The sequence below is a fragment of the Stigmatopora nigra genome, chromosome 17 (assembly GCF_051989575.1).
Source record: "Stigmatopora nigra isolate UIUO_SnigA chromosome 17, RoL_Snig_1.1, whole genome shotgun sequence".
In the NCBI taxonomy this organism is placed as follows: Eukaryota; Metazoa; Chordata; class Actinopteri; order Syngnathiformes; family Syngnathidae; genus Stigmatopora; species Stigmatopora nigra.
In genome coordinates this window covers 8,822,980-8,848,018 of record NC_135524.1, presented here as the reverse complement: position 1 = coordinate 8,848,018, position 25,039 = coordinate 8,822,980, and the positions used below count along the sequence as shown (strand labels likewise).

Genomic DNA, 25,039 nt, shown 5'->3' with positions numbered 1-25,039 from the left:
CCAGTTTTTTTTTCACTTCCCAAAAATATGAATGGTAGGAGGATTGGACTCTCTAAATTGTCCCTATGTTTATAGCATGTCAGCATGAATGGTTGTTTGTCTCCTTGTGCCCTACGATTGTCTGGCAGCCAAATCAGGGTGTCCCCCAAGCCTATTGCACATAGTTGGCTGCGTTAACCTCCAGCACCCTTTGTGTGAATACACAGACCAGAAAAGGAATGAATGAATAAAGCAATAAAAAGTTACAAATCACTTCCTAAGCAAAAATCCTTATTTGAGCATTAGTACAACATGGCCTCCAAGTCTGACTCACTGTGTATTTCCACCAGGAACATCCGCAGTTCAATTTCCAAAATACAATGTCTTTTTTGGTTTGCTGTGGTTCCCTTTCACATTGCAATTTTCACAAGTGTCCCAGGATTTGATAAAAAACCCAAATTGTTCCATTATTGGACAAAACAGTCTGGGTGGAGTAACAGGGAAAAATACAGAAGTAAAACAATCACTAAACCTCATAAGCTTTTTCCTTCATCTCCATGTGACATATCTTGAATGTATTTGTGTTTTTATGTATATTTTCCAGCATAGTTTTCATATCACGGCCCTGTGGTTTTGGTTAGTGCATCGGTCAAATATTTGGCGAAATGTTGGTGTTTTTGGCCCCCTGCCGGTTGAGTATTTGGCAATTTTGGCCCAAGCCTCTCGCTCTCACTCCTGTATTTCCTCCTCCAACCAAATATAGCCTTCCTGTGCGCTAATTATTAGTCAGGCCATTTAGAGGCCACTTGGGCGTTAGGATGGAGGTAACGATGTGTGGTGTGTTGCATGTGTAAAGAGTGGGCAGAGAAAAATGGAAAACCCTGAATCGGTGGCCAGAATCGGCAACCCACACAAGCCAAGGGAGAACATGCAAACTCCACACAGGTGGACCAACCTGTATTTGAACACAGGTCCCCTGCAGTGAGGCCAACGTGCCAACCACTAAGCTGCCGGGCCGCCCTTTTTTATGTATAGATTATATTTAGATATTAATGAATTAGTCTTTTTATTTGCGTATAACTATATTATTTAACAAACACCTCTTGATAATTGTACTTGTGTACAGTGGTACCTCGAGATACGAGGGTAATGCGTTCCGGGACTGAGCTTGTGTGTCGATTTTCTCGTAACTCAAATGAGCGTTTCCCATAGAAATGAAGTAAAAACAAATTATTTTCTTTGCAAAACTCTGCTGATCCATTGTATTGTTTACCTGGTATGTAAATGTGGACCAACGTATGGGAAAAAGTGGGCGGGTGGGGAAAAGCAAAGTCCGCCCAGTGGTAGTAGATATATTTTATACACAAAAGAGATGCAAAAAAGACAGTGCCATGGCCACCTGGCTTGGTCGCTTCACAAAATTTTGATCGTATCTCGGGCGAATTATTCGATCGAAATTCCCGTCTTTAGACAAGAATGTTGTATGACGAGCGGTCGTATGGTCGTACAAGGTACAACTGTACTTGTATTTAAGTATAGGTGCGAAAACATTTAGTATGGTAGTAATAATATGGGTGATCCTATTTAGCCTTTTGTTTTTATTATTGCTGCCATGTCTGGTCTACATCATCGAGCGAAATTTGAGTGATTATCGTATGACTGTATATAAGATACTGGGAGCTGAATGATATGATTTTGTACTGCCATTCGAGAAGATGACTAACACCAAAATTGAACATCACGAAACATTCAGTCTATTTATCTATACAAACATGCAGACTCGCCGAACGGTAATTCTTCCTCCACCCTGATTATTTTCACCAGTTTGCTCACTCGGCCCAATCACCGGTGTTTACGGTGTAAACCTTTTTTCATGCTCTCATTAATAAGTAATTAGCAGTTCGCAGCCTGCAGAGGCTGCTCACTATGTACATCCAACTATTTTCTGGACCCTGCTGCCACCAAAGCAATCACATGTTGCCTGGAGCAAGTAATTTGAATCCTTGTATTTTCTACTTTAATGATTTCCCGTCACATTTCTTTTCTTGATTTCGGTTTCGAATTGATGAATGTATCGAACATTGGGAAGGCAGAATCCATTGCTTTGCCATTTGCTCGCAGCCCGTCCACATTTCCTCGTGCACATTTTATCCACCATCCTCTAGCAATGGCTGCTTGTCCCAGAGGTATGCTACTGACAGGGTCATATGAATGTGTCGCAGTATTCACTTAGAGACCTGCCTCCAAGACTCTGAATATCAACAGAAGGAGAGGTGATGTTTTCATTTCTGTATTCTTCCCTCATGTTGCTTTGAACTTGGGAAAATGTTTCATGATCCTTGTCAAAAAGCTGTGAGAATTTCCCAGTCCAGTATTGGATCAATTCCTATTTTAGACTTGCACAGAAAGATTAGTGAAGCGTGTTCAGTGTGCATTGTAGATACTGGTGTTCTGCCTGGCCGCACATTTGATCAACCTCAGATTTGTGGAATTACATCAAAGTATGCCAATTCGATTTTGATTGGCTCTGATTTTTATCTTTCAGTCTTTACAACCTGTGCAAAGGATATGCGATAAGGTTGACCCAGAATGAATGAACTGTTCAAATATATCAGTCTCGGTTTACTTCTTAGATTTCCACTCCATTTATACTTGGTGTCCAAGCTATGACCCGCTGCCATGTTTGCACTGGCCTGGACCAAAAGATTGTGACATCCTTGAATATAGCTCGCGCAAAAAGCTAAAATTCAGCCTCACTCATTCACCACTGTGTTCCAAGGGGCGGCAACTAAGTCTCATTGCCAACAACCCTGCCGAATTCAAGTATAGTTGCAGCAAGTGTCTTTATGTCCAACATTAAAGGATCAACGTTTTCGAGCAGCTGTGACAACTCGTTTGTTTGACAAAGCTCTCGGCACCACACTTAATTTCTTGATGAGAGTGTAATGATTGCTAAAATAGTCAGATATGCATATTCAAAAAAGAGTGAGTATTGCGGTGGGCACATTGAGAGGTCCCAGTACAAACGAGACATTGTTCAGGCCTGAAGGAAGCTAAGAGACAATGAAATTTCTCAGGCGATCTACTTTGTCTATTATCTGTCATTGCTCAGTCCATACGCCATACATTGCAGTGATAAAAAAAAAGTCATTATATTTTGCATGATCCTTTTAATCAGTGGTTTAATTCTTCCCTTCAACTTCCAATAAGACTAAAATGAAACAGACCGTATTTTCTCGCGTACAAGCCATATTTGTAACTAAAAAATGATGACTGAATCAATTGTACGGCTTATATGTGCACAAATTAGACTTGAGATGCACGGAACTGCAGGGTTATAGGGACGAAACACCTTAACACAAGACATAATGTGGTCCCTTATTTCAAAATAGAGAAAAGCTAAACAGATAAAATGCTGAACCAAATTTTTTCTTATGTCTACGAATGAAATTCAAGAAACTCACTTACTTGTGCTTGCCATTGCTCACTCATGGCGCTGCCATGTATCTTTTGCTGGTAGTTAAGCATGATCTAACTGCCTTTATATGTCTTCGTTTTTACCATGTCTGCATACCGCACTAATTATTAAGGCTGATCGAAGGTCTTGCGGTCGGTCGATTGTTAAAACATCAACCTTGATACCTGTGTATTGTGTATCTCATGCTTTTATAGCATCCAGAGACTCAGACTGGTTGTGATGCTCACGTGACTTCCTTTTTAACTTCGTCCACGTGCAGGCAACACCCTTTCGAAGTGTGCAATCCAGCAAATGATCCTTTCGATTCATATGGTATCTCAGAAATACCACGTGCGATCATTTTTCTCAAGATTTACCCTTCAAAGCAACACATTTATTCTCCCTATCAAATCCATGAATATGGAGGTGAAATTGTGAAACATGGTGCTACTTATATGAGACAAATTGTAAAATTCAACAATTTTTAGGTCAATTTTAAGTGTACGGCTTATACGCAGAGGCGGCCAATATGCGAGTAAATACGGTATTTAAAATCACAGAGCTAATGGAGCTGGTGTATTATGGCACCCTGCTATGACTATATTTATAAAATAATACAGATATTTGAGAAAAAAATCTTAACCCAAATGTAAAAGAAAATCTTTCCAAAGATGCCCCCTCCCTTTCCTTTCCAATCACAGTTGTTTCTTTAGAACTGCAGGTGAGCTGGCGCTCCTCACAGTTGACTTTGAGCGACCTCAAATCAGTTGCCATTATTAATGATTTCGTGTGTTGTTTCCCCTAAAAACTGCCCAGAAATTTTGCCTCAACTGACAAAAGAGAATTGGTTAGAAAATAATTTCCGCTCAATGATACGGAATCTCAACATCAATTCATTCGCATACACATGCTGCTATTTCTCCTTATTTCCAACATTTCTTTTGTGAATGCATACAGGCGAAAGCACAACTTTTCTTACACTGAGTTTGTGCAGTCTGCGGTTCAGATGATGAATGGAGTGCTGTAGGGGCTCACAATCATGGATTATGTTGTGGCAAAATAAACTACTGGCTAGCTCTAAGTTGCTGCTCTGTCTCTCCTCCAGACAATCACAAGCTTGTCCCTCTAATCACTTGTTTATCCTCCATGTTTCTCCTAAGGATTTACTTTGATTAGTTTGATCACCCGGACTTGACAGCTGTTACACCAACTACGAATCATGCATATTTTAAAGCAGGACTTGAGGCAGAGAAATAGGCAGAAAGTAAAGGAAGAAAATGATGAAATGTTGTGCTTGTCATATACAATTTTTGAAAATAAATATTTTTGGGCTGACATTAATCCGTTAAATAGAGTATATGCAGTAATTCTTCCCAACTAGCTTCACCCGTACAGAATTGGAAAGTTGCACATATTCAAACAGTCAAATAAGCACAATGGGAAAAAATAAGTTTCGTCGTCATTGTTTTTTTCGAGCTGTATCAAAAGCACACAATCATTCATCAGATAAGGATATTCTATTTTTAAAAAATCCAAGTCCGCTTTGTCAGAATTAAGAGGCATTGTATAATCTTAGGAGGGAGGCACTGTAGGGGCAGTTGGGGGCAATTTTCTGAGTGATTTTCAGCAAAGGCAAGGAACTTGGTGATGGGGAGTTGTGACCACTGTTTCCTTTATTGTACAAATTTGTTTTGTGCACATTGACACTGTCAATACGATTTCCTTATTTGATGGCTATGACGATGTTGTCATCTATCTGCTGGACATATGTTTCTTTCAATTTGTTCAATACTAAGACCACCTACTTCATCTTTATTGGCATCATTTTGGGGGAAATTAAACTTCCACTTCGCTCCTTTGCACCACCCAGCTATCTTTCCCGCCCAGAGATATCTTTTGGAAAGGAATGTCAGTGTCCGCCCACTGCACGGACTTTAATGGAAACTCAGCTTTGACTTCGGCATTGCACAATAGACTTCCCCAATGATTCTGAAGGCAGTATTTAAAAATAAGATTAAATAAAAGTCATTTTCTCCGCAAATTTGCCCAATTGTTCCAAGCCAACTTCTATATTAACATGTTTCTTGTTCCCCAACATTCAATGCCAGCAGAAATAATCATGAAAAAGAAATCTATAGAGAACAGCTGAGAAATGGGACAGGCAAAAGGGGGCCCTTTGGGGAAGGGATCATTAGAGCCATGTGAATTCAGCATCTGTTTTGGAGAAGCGCCTCTAGCTGGGCTTTTAGCGGAATAGTACTGGGCAGTGTTTCTGTTGAAGGCTGGGAGGTCAGCCATTTGATCTGAAGATATAAGATGGTACATTGGGTCCAAGCCTTCATCATCCTGTGGGCCTACTACCACTGTGGGTGGAAAAGCCTTGATCTGCTCAAGTGTGCGGGGGAGTTTGTGTAGCGTACTGGTTTAAATAAATGATGCAAGAAGTTGCTTTTCTGTGTATTATTTTAACCCTTCAAAGCACAAACCATTAAATAATTGTAAGCAAATAAAAAGTCTGAGCTTTTAAGGGTTCCTCGAAACAAAAACAAAAAACAGAATTTCAAATGTAATTTTGTCATTAATTTGTATCATCCGGTACGAAATATCACAAGTCTGCATTTTTAAAAAAATAAAATATAATAAATAAGTCACCTTAAATGTTGTGTTTTGCACAAAAATTTGGAAAGACATTTTTCAACCTGAATTGTTTCTTTTATTTTGACATTTTTCTTATAGACAGACTTGTGCTAACCACTTCAGCCCAGTTATTAACATAGACAGACAAAAGAGATTATTTGACATCTAAACATTCTTAGGTCCCCCGAGAAAACAGTCATAGAGTATATTTCTTCATACATGAAAAGAAAAAAAAGTTAAGGTTTAGATACACAACTTTTTCAGCGTATTACCTTCTTTAAGGGGCTCTAAATATCTTCACTGCATTAAAAAAGACTGCTAATTAACTCCCATACTTAAATTTAATATGGTTCTACTTGGCTGATGCTAAATTCTAAGACATTTTCATTTTTAAACTTTTATTCTTTGTAAACTTTAATTATTAAACTCCACGAGGTTGGAATTTGACTAAGCAATGTGTGCCACGAAAGTAACCCTGCTCTGACCAACTCCTGAGTGGAATAGAAATGAATCTCATGAGAAGGTGTAACAGAACCAAAGCTCTCAGTGGAACTGAGCCTTACTATATCTTGATGGAACATTTCAACCTTGCGTACTAGCTAGCTTCCCTGCCAGCGAGGTGAAATTTTTCCTTCCAAATGTTAGCTCCTAATGATGACCGTTGGACCTTCCTACCTTTGCCGGGCTCTGTGGTGCGGAGTCAATAGGATGGAGGACAATCCTTCATTCCCTTACCCGACTTTGCAATCCAGACCAGGAGGCGCTTTCAAACTAGCCCCACCTCCAGGTCTGATCCCTGAATCAATGTGATTCTCTCGTCATAATGTTTCATTTGTGTCCTTTGAAGTCAGGTTTTAGAGGCAGTCCAGCGCTCCACACTACCTGAACTTGTGTAGGTTTTCTCCGGGTGCTCCAGTTTCCTCCCACATTCCAAAAACATGCAACATACTCTGGTTGAACACTCTAAATTGCCCTTACGTATGAGTTTAACCGTTAATGGTCGTCAGTCTCCAGGGTTTTCCCTTGTCTCGTGCCCGAATTCAGCTGGAATAGGCTCAAGCACCCCCCGTGGCCATTGTGAGGAAATGAATAAATAATCAACCTTTATATTTCACAAACATGACACTTTAATTAGCATACCTACGGTACTCAATAAAAAAATGCCAACCATTAGGAAGTGCAGCGGTCATAAAAGTAGAATTCAACTTTACTATTATCATTATGTTGGGACAAATTATTTAGTAATAATAATAATAATAACATAGCAAATGACTAAGATTCATTCCTGCATGAACCCCTGGAGATTGAGTCGGAAGCGTAAACATTTCTTTTCATACCAACATCTATTTTTTTTGTGCAAATGTACAAGCTAGGACTAACCTCAATTATTTTGTCTACCGCTCCTCAAGAAGCACACCGCAGTGCATGATTTGATTGCCTCGGTCTCCTGTCTGAAACAATATTGTCTCTTTTTGTTTGAGGTTGTTGGAACAAAGACGGTGCCTTTTCCACTGGAGTGAAGTACCTTTTGTACTTTCCTCAACCTTTTTGTGTTTTTTTTATTTTCTGACATCTTTGTCAAACAATTGAGTTGACATGCTTTTCTAAAAACCCAGTGGGCATGTCACCAAAATGCACCCAGACTCTTCTGAGAAACTGCAGAAAACCTAGACCCACTTTTCGCTCTTAAATGCAGTTTGGCTCCAAAGTTAAATCCAAATAGGGACTGACTGCATGTGGCACTCAATTTTATTTATTTATTTTGTGTTTGCAAGCTTTGCGTTTACCCTATTGATTAATTTCACATCTCGGATCAAGAAATGTCGGAAATATGCTGACAATAATGTTCTTTCTGTCCACAGTGGGTTTAACAATTGCCGTAGTCCATTGCATTATTGTTCCTGTAGTTTAAGTATGTATAGTACAAGTATTTATTTTTTTTTTCCTGGAAGGTGGGCATCTTAAACACACTCTTGCTTGCTCTCCACCTGAATGCTGTACCTGATGATATCATCAAGGAAATGTGTCAATTTACAAAATGAGCAGTTAAAAAAGCTTTTTTAAAAAGCTAAAATGAATACATAAAACTTCCTTTTTTGCACTTTGATTTTTTTTAATGAGTGAAATGTTGGTTTTCTTTTTAAATGTAAAACAAATAGGAAAAGGACTATGTTTTTAAATCTTAAAAACATTAGATATTAAAATTGAAATGAATATTTTCCCATTTATTTACCCTGAAATGATTTTTAAAACTCTTAAATTGAGAAAAGAGCCACCCGATGGTGTAGTGGGTCTTCCGCCTGATTTAATTGCGGGCAGTCTGGGTTTGATTCCCACTCGGTGGCAATGTGATTGTGCAAATGAGTGGTTGTCTGTCTCTCTGTGCGCCCTAGAATGACTGGCGACCAGTCTAGGGTGTAGTCTGTCTTTCGCCCGAAAACAGCTGGGTTAGGCTCCCGCAACATTTTGTAAGATGGGCGGTATGGAAGATGAATGAATGAATATATTTACCTTTTTTTCTTTTTCATTAAAAGATTAAAATATAAAAAATAAATATTTAGTTTCCCCACTGTTGATGTGCCCCTCGGCTGACTGGTGACCAGTCTAGGGTGTAGTCTGCATTTCGGGCTCCAGCCGACGTTAGGCCGACGTGCTAACTACTCACACACCGCTGGGCCGCCATGCATCAGAATGACCTGATTTAATTGTTTCCCTGTGCTTTCTTGAATGATCTTGTGCTATTATGCTTAATTACAACCTTGAGAATCCATCCCAATTAAGCGCAATTTCTTTAATTCATTGTATTTCCCCAAAATCCTTTCAGGCCAAAATTTTCAAACAATTTTAGACTTCATCCTTCCAGATCTAGGTACGTGTAGAATATTCACAGGGTTTCACCCTGACTCCAACCAGTTGGTAATCTACCCACTCAAGCCATCCACCCTGAATATTGATAATCCTTGTTGGGACAGCTGAATGACGTACAGTAACATTTGACCCCCGAGCCTGATTACCTGACTAGACCTCCGCAGGCTGTAAGCACCCATCAGTGAGAATGTCAGTTGCTCCATAAATCACTTGAAGTTGGGATTGAACAAACATTTACTGGCCTAGATCACCAATTGGGTAACGTTAGGCAAAGCAGACTTGGGAAAGAATTTTTTCACATTAAACAAACCTGATAGTCAGAACTCATAAAGAATCGGGATGATGTTTCACTTCTTACAAAGTAAGGGTTATACTAATATGATTTATAATTTCATTCTTAACATAGACACTTTAATATTCGCAAATAATTATCAATGTACAATTGTAAATGCAAAATAATAGCAACGACTTAAATTAAAATTACATTTCTTTGCCCTCATCAATATTCCAGGTTTGATTATAATGTGCAAATTATTGAAACCCTTTAAGGCAACTTTGCAATTGGACTAAACTGCTTCATTTGCTTTTAATATTTACAACCGAACTACTGTATGGTCCACTTTACTGTAAGAGCTACAGGATCATTTTTAATCTATGCTTCCCATCCAACAGCAGTTTGACAAATTTACAGTAATCTGTTGCATTTGCATCCTGTTATTAATCTGCTTGCCCACTTTGTACTTGTCCAAACATGGGATCAGAAGGGGCTCAATCGTAAATCAGTAGATTCTCTAATGTCCTAATGTTGGCTTTTGATAGAATACTACTACTACTAAAAACAAAAAAGGCATGCTCACCTCGTGCTCTTTTTGTATTTTTGCCCAGGAGGGAGGGTGGGGGAAGTGATACAATATGACATTTTTTAAAGAGACATTACTTGGGAGTGTGTGGTATGAAAATTAACTCCCTCGAACAGTTTTCAGTAGGGGATGGTGTGTCCTGTCAAAAGTCAGTTTGTAACTACATGAAGGTTTTGGGTTTTTTAAATGAAAAAATCAGCTGGTTTTCAGCGAGACTTTGTAGGTGAAGAGGTAGGGATTTTTGCTTGTCTGTCCAGACTCACATGTCTTGTGCATACTGCCTCTAGAGAATCCATAAAACATCTTTATTTCATTCATTCATCCATTTTCCATACCACTTGTGCTTATAAGGGTCACAGGGGGTGCTTGAGCCAATCCCAGCCAACTCTGGGCACAAGGCCGGCGACACCCTGAATTGGTGGACAGCCAATCGCAGGGCACAAGGAGATGGACATCCATTTACGCTCACACTTATACCCAGGGGATATTTAGAGTGTTCAAACAGCCCACCCTTCATGTTTTTGGCATGTGTGAGGAAACTGGATTCCCCGGAATTTACCCATTCAAGCCCAAGGAGAACATGCAAACTCACCACATGAAGGTCCGGACCTGATATTGAACCCTCAATCTCAGAGCTTTGGGGTCAATGTGCTAACCACTCGTCCAGCATGCGAGTAATTCTTGAGTGCTGTCTCTGGATTAACCCATCGTAAATGGTAGCTATGGAAGAAGCTATTTTTTGCATGCAGGCCGGCATCTTCTAATTGCAAATTCTTTAATTCTCTCAAGTGGACAGAAGAAGCTACAAACTTGATTCCAAGACTAATAAAACGACAAAATAACATAGAACAGTAACACAAATTAAAACAACAAAAAGAGAGAACATTTAGACAATACAGACCAGTCTGGGACTCTCTATGTCTGCTCTTCAGTGGCATTGGAGAAAGAGACCGCTCCAAATTACATAAACTTTTAAGACTAGTATATGCAAATGAATCAGTGGGTGTCCCTCAAAACATGTCCTGTAGAAAGCCTTACCAAAAGGGATGAGTTGAGAACAAAACATGCAATCTTCCTTTGCCAATCTCAACAATCTGAAACAAAGCAAACATTCCTTCCTTTTGGGGCCCTCCTACCTAATTTCATTAGTCATGTAAGAAAAAGTAAATAAATCATGTTTTACCTCCACAGGCAACAAAGAATTGTAAATTCCACACACTTCCTGACTACAATCTAAATAATAAATAAATGACCTATCTTCAGATAGACATTATTCTAAAGCAATGAAAGAATGAATGTGATTATAAGAAATATCTATATTCATAACACACATTTGCATGAATAAAGTGTAGGTGAATTTCCACAAATACTGGTATTACGAATTGGATTTTCTCAACAGCAAAAGGTTTTTTTCTCTCACCTTGGAAGGAAGATAAAATCCCTGCCTAATTATAATTAATTGGTTGGAAAAATTCGAATTGATGTAATTCTTACGGTAAACGAGAGCAGATTGAAAAACAAAACAGATTCATTAATAAATAAAGAATATTAATATTGAAGTTCCACAGAGGCAATATACTGAAACATGCAGTTCTGATTGAATTGACTTTAATTCTAGTACGTTCACAAATTTGAGCTCAAAGCATCAGTTCCCACTTGTGTGGAGTTTGCATGATCTCTGTGGATGTCCTCCAGGTACTCTGGATTCCTCCCACATCGCAAAAAACATGCATACTGGGATTATTGGGAAGCTCCCAATTATACGTAGCTATCACCGGTTGTTTGTCTTCTTGTGGCCTACGATTGGCTGCCAACCAATTCAGGGTGTCCCTTGCCTAATGCCCTCAATTGGCTGGGATAGGCTCCAGCACCCCCTTGCGCCCATGAGGATAAACGGTATGGAAAACGAACACATGGACGTACATTTGTTCTCTTGGGCAACATTAACAGCTGTCTAAAGATTTAGCTCCGACTCCTGGCGAAAGCTATTTTTACTACAATTTTGCTACCATTTTACCTTAAACCATGTTTTAGTGCTTCTCATGTGTTATAAAAAAAAAGTCAAAAATGTACCATTGATTTGTGAAATGGGCTATTGAGTCTTGTTGAAGAAGGACAACGAAACACCTTGGCACGTCACCAGATTAATCTGGAATCGTGAACTTCTTTAAATAGTGTTTGCAGAGACGGGCACACATGCAAAACTTAACTTGCGATAGCGATGGGCACACAAACCGTATGACGCAGAACTTGACCTTTGGTGATAAATGTTAATGAGAAACTGGACTGGAAACCACTTGGTAAGCAGGCTTTTCTCTTAACGTGATTCGAGTAATGTATGCCGATCAAATCTTTCACTAACCAGAATTATTTTACAAGTGTATTTGATCGATTATTACCTACAGCTGATGCATACATATATAGCAGTAAATCAGAAAGGTTTTTCAAGCCGAAATGTACTTAAATACTGGAATGGTGTAGGAAAATGATTTGTGGGTTATTATGACCCAATTTCTTTAGCTAATCTAAGTTTAACTTTTACAAACACACTGAACTGAAAAGGAATAATAATAACACACGCACACCAAAAAGAAAACTGTTAATCTAAAATCCTCTGACCCACCTCCAAATCCCATAACATCAAATAGGATCATCGTATCCTAAATGTAGGCCACTAAACTGATCATGTTCTTTATTTTATATTTATTTTATTCTCTCTCTCTTTTTTTTTTTACATTTTCCACCCATTGGAATAGAGACAAGCTAAGTGTGTTTCACCGTCACACCCTTGGGTGTCATCATCCCAATGGACTGACCCCTTTGATTTTCATAACCCACAAATGCACGGCTCACATGCTTTACTTACATGTATGCACGCATTCGTTTACATATGTATCTGCATACACAAAGAGTTCCTCATCACCTCCGTCCAAATCCATTTTTTTTGGAAGATAATGCTTGTTTTTGGTTAAGGTTTAACCTCTATTATTTTCAAAATGTTCTCGTTGCCAGGTTTCAGAGTTATATTGGCAATTAATTGTTCATTAAAAAAACATTATTAATTGCCACTAGAGATGTCCCAAATGTGATTATATGATCGGAAATCGAGACCCAGTCATGTAATCTTCAGAGAATGAGACAAAAATATTATTATGATCATTCAATCACTACAAGCTCCCTCGTCAAAGCGGTTTGGACGTCTTTTGCTACCAACAGCAGTGAAACATAATCACACAATGCCAGCATCTAAATTTGAAATGGAAATGACAAATGTAATTGTCAATAGTAGTGAAAGGGTTAAAGGCCTTAAACAACAAAATAATCCTGAGTTATATTACAAAAAAATATGTATACACCACTATCCAATATATTTATACTTATGAAACAAATTTTGCGCGACAAAAAGAATGTCCAGAGACAATAAAAAATATTGCAAAACTGTACGTTTTACACTATATATTAACACCAAATTTGCAGATGAAAGACAGCACAAAATTCAAGAAAGTCACAATCAAGATAGCACAATTAATCACATTGGACTGTTTTGACCTATGAGAACCAAATATTTTAGCATAATTTGTTCACAACCTTGTTTTGTTCATAATGACTGATTTGTATTTTTTTGGTACCTTCATTCAAACAGGTCGGGAAAGACATTTCAATGTACTGTATAGTGAAAGTAAAAGAATTAAAGACTAAATAAGGTAATTAAAGCAACATGAAGGAGGGCAGACAAAATAGTTAGGGAAGCAAGAGGGAGCACACTATCTGGTCTGCTTGCTTCAATCTTTCAGTGTTAACATTGTCTATAGTTTTACTACATTGCTACTCACCAGCACTTTTAGCTCTGATAATGGCAAGAAAAAAAACCTAATTCAAAAAATATGCTCTTTATCTCATCATCTGGCTCTATCAACTACTAGAAATACTCCCCGCCTACAACAACTAATTGAGTTTGAGTGTCTCTAACACAAAACAGGCATGTACTATTTAATAGGACGCATGTCCAGTCTTGTTTGTTCATTTGCCCTTACCACCATCGTATAAATATCTGAAATTATGATTATTTTCAATATTAAATAGAGAGAGCAGCCCAGCGATTGAGTGGTTAGCACGTCAGCTTCTTTGTGCTGAAAACATGGTTCAAAGCCAGGTTGGTTCAGATGTGTGGAGTTTTTACACATTACAAAAAACTTCCATATTTATGCGTATCCAAGCAATGAAGGCCATGTTCACACCAGGAAAGTCCATTGTTCACTTTCTTATGTATGGACCAAAATAAATTTGGTCTTCATTGGTACTGTTTCCTTTCACATTGCAATTGTCCAAGCGTTCAATCATTAGACAAATTTGTCTGGGCAGGCAATGCGCCAGAATGCAGTAGTAAACAATCACCGTACTCTAGTTTGTGGCGTCCGTGCTCATATTGATAGCAAGCATTTGGCCAATCAGGAGATATTAATGCAACATGAATTTAACTTTGTGTAAATGTCTAGAAGACATTCCGTCTTTTCATTTTTCCATGTGGAACCCTGAATTTTCTTAGTGGATGTAGTGCTAACCAAACAACATTTCCCATAATGTTTGTGGCTATGGAAGCCCGTTTAAATAGGTGTATGATTTTAGCTTTGATCTGAACCACCTCCAGGCATAAAGCAAAAGCGAATTCACGATTCTCTCAAAGGTGACCTGAGACCAATTCTATTGCAAGTTCTCAGATCGGCTGTTTAGTTCGCACCATAGTTCGCTGGTTTGTATTCACACCAGCCGAATAGGTGTATACCACTAACTTGTTAGGTTGGCCTGGGTCAAACGGCGTGTGTGAATACACCTTTGGATGCTTGATATCACAGGCTGAGGTGTTAACATCTAACGCTGTTTTGTGCAGCAAAGCTTTTGAACACAATCCTGGTTTCAATTCATCTGGTTTGTTGATAAGAAAAATAAATGTCTCCTTTTCACCAAGGTATGTGTGTTTAAATTAGCCTGTGTGTGAAAAGCTAAACTTCTTCTTTCAATGCCCCGCTCTGACATAGGTAGGTTACGCGAATTTGTCTTATAGTCTTGTTGTTACCCCAAAAAAAACATCAAAATTTGTGTATCAAAGCAATTAAATGACCATTTTCCTTTAGAAATGCCTGTGAAAGAACACAGTTTGTGGATGAATTGGCTGTGACTAATCATAAAGCAGTTATCCCCTTCATCCATCTCTACCTTTGTTTGAGTCTGCCTGTGACGCAGTAACAAAAAGTGGTTTTCTTTGTGACAAAGCAGATACCGAAGCAATTGTTCTTACTTCCATTTATCTCTCGGAAAGGGCAGCTCAATGCAGTGGCCCCATTCTGTGCCAGTGTGTTAACTTTTTATCAGATATAGACATGGACTGCGGTGTGTCTGTGGATGTTTGAGGGTCGTGAAGATATCTGTTTTTCCCTGTTCTCCAGTGTGGGTTTGGTGTAATGATCTCCCTTTTTGTATGTGTGTTTAAATTAGCCTGTGTGTGAAAAGCTAAACTTCTTCTTTCAATGCCCCGCTCTGACATAGGTAGGTTACGCGAATTTGTCTTATAGTCTTGTTGTTACCCCAAAAAAAACATCAAAATTTGTGTATCAAAGCAATTAAATGACCATTTTCCTTTAGAAATGCCTGTGAAAGAACACAGTTTGTGGATGAATTGGCTGTGACTAATCATAAAGCAGTTATCCCCTTCATCCATCTCTACCTTTGTTTGAGTCTGCCTGTGACGCAGTAACAAAAAGTGGTTTTCTTTGTGACAAAGCAGATACCGAAGCAATTGTTCTTACTTCCATTTATCTCTCGGAAAGGGCAGCTCAATGCAGTGGCCCCATTCTGTGCCAGTGTGTTAACTTTTTATCAGATATAGACATGGACTGCGGTGTGTCTGTGGATGTTTGAGGGTCGTGAAGATATCTGTTTTTCCCTGTTCTCCAGTGTGGGTTTGGTGTAATGATCTCCCTTTTTATGTTTCTCTGTACAGAGAAGCATTAACCTTACATTGCTCCTCCTTGTGGGATCTTGCTGTGTCCCAAAAAGGACATTCAGTTATGGATAGTAATTATTATTTTGACCAAATTGCGATTATCAATTTACATGTAGGTCTACTACTTACCTAGGTCTACAATGTCTTGTGTTTCTTGTGTCTGTCTTGCTACTGCTACCAAGACATTTCCCGAATACAGAATTAAATAAAGTTTTAATCTTATGTAAATGTCACTGACATTGGCAATCTTGCAGTAAACTTCATACATGCATTTTGTGCAACTCCATTCATCCTCTAAGATGTTGTTGGGCCCTTTAGTTGTCCAAGCAATTGTTTGATTCATCTCGCATCACTTTGAGATGAATCTGATAACGAATGTCTCAGACCTCTCCTAATGACAAACAATTTTACATTTATCATTAGAAGAATTCTGCTTTCCAATAAATCTGTTACTAGCCTTTTTTATTTTCAGCATTAAAGAAAAAAATGCACAAGAACAATCAAAGCAAATCATTGTAAAGCTTTTTTCAGTCTGAAATGCATATCAAAGACATATGCGCAACACACACAGAAAGCTCCTTTATCCTTTGGAATGTTATTTGCATTCTGGATATTTGGTCTGTCTTTGACTTCATACATTATTGTTTGTATTCAATTTTTCTTTCTCATTGTGGACAGTACATTAATATTAATGTGCAATGTTATTTCATTCAGTGTGTGTAAAAGCTTGCCTAGGAGGAAGGTGACTTGTCAATTTACTACATAGGCAGTTGCCGTATAAGTTTGTCATCATCGAGAGAACTCTCACTTCGGACAAGCTGTTCTTGTGTGTAAATACTGATCACACTGATGCAGGTTGTCATGGAATTAATCATTTAACTCCATGTGCTGATGCATGTGAAAAGAGGACCTCCCATCAAAAGTGATTTACCGAGTAAGGGATGAATAAAGTTTAATCTAATCTAATTTAATCTAATATAATCTAATTACCTCCACCCTCACTTCCCATTAATCATATCAATGATATCAATCCCATTATGACTTGCAAATATGAGAAAATGAATCATGATAGTCTTTCAATTGTTTTAGCAACTTTCTTTATTCAAATAAACCGACTTGTCAATTTCAAATTTTGGGGGCATTTTGGGCTGCAGCATTATTGCAGCTGTTATCTGTATTGGGATATATTCCTCGGAAAAGGCCAGACTTCTATCTAGGATTAAACTAGTTATTTTTAGGAATCTGTCACACCATCTTAAGAGTCCCACAACACGTCCTTTGACACTACCATTCATTCAGAAATCTTTTGTACCATTTACCCTAACAGCGGGGCTTAAAACCGCCAACCACTCCTGATCACAACCAAATCCCCAATGAATGGGAATCAAACGTATATTGCCCGTACCGAAGCCAAGCGGAAGAACCATTGCATCGTCAAGTTCCCTCAGCACTATCAAAATGATAACAAATAGAGGGCAAATTAGAATATCAGAGATTAACAACCAATCATTCATAGGTAGGGTCAATTTAGTGTTCAACCAGCTAGTATAGCATACATGTTTTTTGGATATAGGGAAAACTGGAGTACACGAACCCAAACCTCTCAGACACTGGGACACCATGCAAACACCTTACGTGAAGTTTGTAATCCACAAAGGATCGACCTCTTGATATCAGAACTGTGAGGCAGTCTTGCTAACCATTGGATCACTGTGCCGCCTGAAAAAAAAATATTTAATCCAAAACCACTCAACAGTGCAGTGGTTCTTTCGTCTGACTTTGTTGCGGGCAGTCTGAGTTCCCACTGAGTGGCGATATGACTATGACCAGGAATGGTTCCCTGTACCATTGTAACCTGCGATTGACTGGCAACCAATTCGGGGTGTTGGCTGGGATGGGCTTCAGCACCCACTATGACCCTTGTCTATATAAATGCTACAGGAGATGATAAAAAAAGTTTAATTCAAGTTCCTGAAGATATTGCTCAAATGAAAGTTCTGTCTGAAATAATGTAATTCTATAATGCAACACAGTGTGATCTGACACTAATCTTACAAAGGAAAAAAGAACATACATATGCATATAAATAATTATAAAATAAGCTGCTAGCCACTTAAATAATGGATGATAAAACCACGTTTTTAAGATAACTACAACCAAACTCTAAGAAAAAGATAAAAAAAAACTGGATGCTGGTGGTCAGACAGGGAAAGAGAAAAAAAACAAGTTGCCCTTGAGTATCAGCTGCTATCATCAGTATCCTTAATGCAGGTGTTTCTGGTTTTGTTCTTTTTGGTTGGGGAGGCATTCTTTATTTACTCGCAAAGTATAACTTTATGCATACAAAAAGTAAGTTTTAAACATGTCCAACACACCAAAAACTTTAGACCACTTGACTCATGTAAAAAGTCAGCTAACCGCTCTGACTCCAGGGTTAGTTGAAACAGCACTTGGGCTCTTTAGATGATCAGCACCCCCTTGTAGTTCTTTGCCAAAGTATGTGAATCGATGATTACTTTGCTGTGGGTAAGGTGGATAAGGCTTTGAAAAAAGGAGGCCAGACGGCAATCAGTCGCCCTCGCTGTTCTCTACGCCAACAAGGTTGATCTCATCTGTCAGGAATGTGAGCAACACGAGTTATTATCGCCTGTGTCACCTGGATACCATCAAAGACACCAGATTGACCGCAGAGGATTCGAAGAGTTATGTCATTAGCACAAATTAATGTTGAGCTTCTCTTCTCACGTCTGTGTCTTTCGCAGCTGCCGAACAAGTGCAAACTCAAATTATTTTATAAAAAAAAGGAGCTCGGCATTGATAAATGACATTTTTGTTTGACGAAAAGAAATTACTTAAAAAAAGAATGCTTTTTTTCTTTCAGTTCTTTTTCATCTCCGTCTCAAATCTTTTCCATCTTCAAAAACACCAAAGGAAGTCTTGTAGCAATTATGCGTGTCAACTCTGAAAATAGCATTTTTTTGGATTGTTTTAATTATTTTATTTAATTTTTTTTAAAACTTGTAAAGGTTTACCCTCATAAGAAAATACTGTGTGTAACCTTGAGGACATTTAAACATCAACCTAAGGAAAATGTATAATAACTACTTGACTAATACACTGTGGCAATTACAAAGGCTGAAACCACCATCTTTGTTCAGAGCTTTGAATATTTTCTCTGGGTTTTTATCTTTACAAAACAAAGCTGAAACATGGCAGAGATGTGTGACAGCTCTATTGATTGAAATTGTATGTATGTATTCAGGTAATCAGGTACTGACTACACTACCTGATGACAAATAATACTCCACTATTAGAGAAAATTATGCCTATAAATGCAAAATAACTCTTTTGTCCTATACCTCATTTCATGTTCTTTTCTTTATGGATGATGGCACTATTACGGCATCATTCATTGTATTCTCTCTCTCTCTCTCTCTCTCTCTCTCTCTCTCTCTCTCTCTCTCTCTCTCTCTCTCTCTCTCTCTCTCTCTCTATATATATATATATATATATATATATATATATATATACATATATATATATATATATATATATATATATATATATATATATATATATATATATATATATATACATACATACATACATACATACATACATACATACATACATACATACATACATACATACATACATACATACATATATATATATATATATATATATATATATATATATATATATATATATATATATATATATATATATATATATATATATATATATATATATATATATACATATATACATATATACATATATACATATATATATATATATATATATATATATATATATATATATATATATATATATATATATATATATATATATATATATATATATATATATATATATATATATATATATATATATATATATATATATATATATATATGTATATATGTATATATATATATATATATATATATATATATATATATATATATATATATATATATATATATATATATATATATATATATGTGTGTGTGTGTGTATATAAAACTCAGCGTTTTCGATGACGTGAGTAAATTGTAAAATGGCTAAATAAAGTACAGCTCAGTTTTGCTTCCGTTGCCTTTTAAAAAATGTTTTTAGCTTGTGGGTGTAACGTGTATGTTTAAGCTAGTGTATGTTTTGCCATGCCTGGCTGCGTCTTTTTTAACGGTGCGTCCTTTGTATGTGTCAAATACAGAAATAGCACTCGTTACTGACACTGCGGCTTAAAATGTGATGCGCCGTATAGTCGTGAAAATACGGTATGTATAATTGCAGTGCTCTCGCATCTTCTAACTATAAATGTAACTGGAATTGCAAAATTTGCTTTAACTTTTCAATCTCTTGACTCTTAGCTTGTACTTTGCCATTATCCCATGAGTCATTATTAGCATGCTGCCTGCAATAGTACATCAGATATTGCCAAATTTCCAGGGAAACTTCAATTTTCAATCCCATTAGACACACAAAACAGTGAGTGCAGAAAAAGACAAGCTAGATTGTACTATTAAAGAGACATATCCAAATGTTTCAGTGCCTTCTCGACTCATGTTTCACATGAATTGGTCAATTTGTTTTTAACCTGGTGAACTCGTTTGTTTTCTAGGGTGAAGCTTAATGATGGAGTGGCGTTTCTGGGGGCCAGAGCCAGTAATCCAGTATTATGGACGGTCAGTCAGGATGTCAGAAGCGAAGGTCACCGAGTTGTCACCTTGCACTGCCGAAGGAAGGAGAACGGCTTCAGTCAAAGGTACGCCTTACTGACTTCTTTTGCCTCATCAATCGATATAAGCTAGAGATATTCAAATGCCAATACTGCTTCAACTTGTGAGCATGGCTCAGCATAAACTCATTGGCCTTCTGTAATGTTTAAAATATAATGTATTAAAGACAGTATCACTGAGTTTGCAGAAACAGTGCTCACAGTTTTTGCTGTGGATTCAGGCTGATTGGACACTATAAATTGACCCCTGGGTATGAGTGTAGGCCTGAATGGTTGTTTGTCTCCTTGTGATTGGCTGGCCACCAATTTAGCATTTATTTTATATTGCCCCCGCACAAGATATACGCCACATTTCTCATTTCATATAGGTGGGTGCGGCGGGATTGAAATAAATGCAGAAACCATGGTGTGAGAGCCTGTTTTCAAGTATTCCAAAGCTTTGGATAACTCAAGAAAATGCCCATACGTAACGGCCCGGGCGACATACACGTTGAATGAAGCCCTGACTTCCGCCATGCTTTTTATCCCCTGTCTTTCGCTTGCGAGTTTCAGCATGAATTCTACAACTTTATAAATAAGATTAAAAAACACGATAAACTGCGGCCGCGAATCTTGAAGCTAAAATGTGGTGAAGAATCAAAGTACATCTATGTCAGTGCAGCACATATGCAATCATCAAAAAGAAGTCTGCACATTTATTATATTGTTTTCCTCAATTTTCCAAAGTCTCTGCGTTCATCTTTTGTGAATATTTTGATCAAGAAGGACCCGTGGGAGTTCAAATAAATGGAATGAATAATATTTCTATCTCAAACACATTCCAAGACTGCATAGTTGCATTCAAGAGCAGTGGAGCTTTTGACAAGACTATTACAGATAAAATTGATGTATTTTTATATAGTTATATATAAGTTTAGAACTCAGTTGGACACCATTAAAACCTTGAAAATAAAGTATTGCTCATATTTGAAATACTTTCTAATAATGAACATTACAGCATTTTTAAAATCCTACTACAGTCAAATCTCATCACAATACCACCCGTCGGGACCGAGCAAAAGTGGCATAGTAGCGAGAGTAGCATAGTAAGGAAGTTTAAAAAAAAAAATGTTTTTTGTAAAAGAAAAATGGCTTTATTTTCTCATACTATCCATCAGCTCAGTCTAAATTGATTTCACTCACCCACAATGGGATCACAAAAAGGAAAAAGAGGAACGGAATGTACTGTATGACAGAAAGTGAGCAATATTTAATCTATGAAGCTAATTTTTCACTTGACCTACGCTTAACACCAGATCATCGCTGCGTGTTGTGCTAGGTCAGTCCACACAATTAAGAATGTAGTGCTGACTTTGGACTCCTATGCAGATTAGGTATGATGTTTTAACACAAAATCTTTTACCGGGCTGATTAGAAGAAATAGCTGACAATAATTGCATTCTTCTTGCTGCGAATGCCCTTCACATTGGTTCTCTTAAATTCGACGCTCCATTTCTTGCTTTTCTCCCTGGCTTGTTTGGACTGATTCGACTCCTTCTTCGCATCATCGATTATCTCCTTGTCCTGCAGCGTAAAGTCGGTTCTCTTGCGTTTCTGAGCTGACATTGGGGGCTAAATTTGAAAAATAAATTAATTCGAAAATACAACACACACACAATAGTGGCATGGTAGAGAGATTATGGGGTAGGATAGTACATTTATTTTGTATTGAAATTTGTCGGGACCGATCAAAAGTGGCATAATAGCGAGAGTGGCATAGTAACGAGGTTTCACTGTAAAAATATGTTGTTCAAAGTTATTCATATTTACACTGTCGGTTTTGGACAGAGCAGCTGTATCATTAGCGTTTCATTTAGGTAACGCCTCTGACTGCTCCTCGGGGCTTATTAAGATTTGCAGAAATTGGCTGCGCGTTTATGAGAGTGAGTGCTATGCTAGAAGAATGTTGAGGGCTCGCATGTTTTTCATCTTCCCAGATTTGGTTCTGAAAATTGAAAAGTGAAGATCTTCATAACAATTTTGAGGGCTCACAGATTTGCCAAAGTAAATGTCTGTAGGAGATCAGAGGCAACTAAATCTGGACTAAGTCCCACATGTGCTCAAGCACGGAGTTGAGTTCTGTTGTCCGACTAGAACAAACAAGTGAACAAATAGTATGCTCTTGCATGTTTATGGCCCAAAATGCTGTAGCGTCACGATGCAGGCTGCCACAAACAAACACCCCGCTGTGTGGCAAGACAGGTTTCCTGTTGTGAGAAAGTCATAGAACAGATTAACTGGAACGATTGGCAAGCACTCAACAACAACCAGACAGGGACAAGCATGTAAACAAGACAGACCATCTTTTACAAACTACATTCCCCAATGCATTTTGTTTTGTGTTGGGATGTTGAATTAGGTTTCATTTTTATTATTGTTAGTGAAAATTGTTTTAATTGTTAGTCAAAACCTCAGAACTTAAGAACATGTCTGGCGGCCAAACCTGGTCCGCAATATCGTTTTTTGGTTGTAAGTAAATCATGTGTTTTTTTTCTTGTTTTATGATCAAATTCAGATGAAAATTATAGATGTGCACTAATCCCTCATTTTTCACAGCCATGTCTGGCCATGTCTGCGATAATAAAAAAAAAAAGCGAAGTAGGATCACCTATATTATTGCTACATACCATACTACTATGTTTTTGCGCCTATGTACAAGTAAATACACAAGTACAATTATCAAGAAGTGTACAGTCATACCTTGAGATATGAGCTTAAAACGGGTCGGGACCGAGCTCGTATGTCGATTTACTCGTCTCTCAAATCAAAATTTTCTATAGAAACGAACTAAATTACCATCTTCCACTCCCACCTTTGTGGCGCTGAATGCCTTAAAATACGTATTCCATGACCATAAAGACAGCTTTACACCATTGAGTATCGTCACTAATTTTTGGGGGTCTATCTAGCAAAACACCTTGTAGAGTAAAACCTTATGAATATGGAGAATCACATTTTGGATACTAAATCATTTATATATACTTAAGCTCCGTCTCTTGTTTTAGGTGTGTTATTCATTCATCTCTTGTATGATTCTTGTGTATCTTAGGGTAAAACACATTTAAATATTTCTGCTTTTGCTTTGCAAAACTTAAAATCCACTAACTTGCCATGAAATCCTGTTGGAAACAGTTATGTTAATATTCTAATGCCCCTCCCCCACCTATTTTTCATCATGTTGCCAAGATGTTTCATATGTATACAGGTAAATAATTAAACAGGTGTCCATTCATTTACTTTTAACACTTGTCAGGGTTGCGGGATGCTGGCGCCTATCCCAGCTGACTTCAGGCGCAAGGCGGAGTACACAGTCGTATGGCACACATCCATACAGAAAACCATTTACACACATAATCATACTGCCACCAAGTGGGAATTTATCCCTCGCTGCCTCCACCCAAGTCAGTCCACCACTACACCATTGGGTGGCCACGAAACATTTGTATTATTCAGTATTATAAACAGATTTTTTTTAATATGAGAAGAATGTATTTCAACCCAGAAAAATCTGAGCCCAAATCATTCATGGCCATTGGTTAAATAGTCGCAAAGTGGTCGCAGTTGATGTGGGTTATGTTTACCTGTACAGGAATGAACTGTGAAGTATGAATGTAAACCTGACATGAACATTTCAAAAAATTATTGCATTTGACCAATCTTTAGCTACTAGCTTTTAACGCACCAAAGAATATGCTCTCAATCTGAATGTCTCAGTGAATAAACACAGTTACCCTGTTTAATCATTTTGTTTCTCATGAGGTGGTTACAATAGGATACGGCCATAGTGTGCGTGTTTATTCATCATTCATTCATCTTCGATACCACGTATCCTCGTAAGGGTTGCGGGGGTTTGCCGGAGCCTATCCCAGATGATATCGGTGAAAGCCAGAGTAGTAAACCATAGGACACACAAAAAGACCGACAACCATCTGTGCTCACAATCATAACGCTCCCCACACCGAAGTTAGGCAAGTGAACCTCTTCACCACGAGGCGGCGAGTTGTGCATGTTTATGTTGTGGAATTATTATCATCACTCATCCATCTTGCTTCAATCTACTTTCCTCTTCCTCCACATCAAATACAAACCCATTACTTTTTGGCCTCTGGTGTAAAAATCCCGCCTTTGAATACATTTTTGTATTCACATACGAATGCATCACTACTTGCAGTGCTGTCAGACTTCACTAGATAATGAAATTACATCCTACAAATTTTCGATTCATGTATAATTTAGTGGCCCGCCCAGCGGCTGAGTGGTTAGTGTCTCGGCCTCACAGTTCTGGGTTCCTAGGTTAGATCCCAGGTTCGTCCTCTTGTGTGGAGTTAGCATGTTCTCACTGGGTTTTCTTCGGGTCTTTTTCACATTCCATAAACTTGCATGGTGGAACACACTAAATTGCCCCTGGGTATGAGTGTGAGCGTGAACGGTTGTCCATCTCCTCGTGCCTTACG

General features: G+C 37.9%; 1 protein-coding gene across 3 annotated transcripts in view; it reads left to right on the top strand.

Annotated features, from left to right (window-relative positions):
* The window catches only part of LOC144211003 (transmembrane protein 132C), a 117,940-nt gene that overhangs the window by 60,023 nt on the left and 32,878 nt on the right, over window positions 1–25,039 (top strand). For all 3 annotated transcript variants that reach the window (XM_077737979.1, XM_077737977.1, XM_077737978.1), the window contains one exon: window positions 20,430–20,573. In XM_077737979.1, the coding sequence (XP_077594105.1) occupies window positions 20,430–20,573 (144 nt within the window). The remainder of the gene's footprint in view (window positions 1–20,429; window positions 20,574–25,039) is intronic.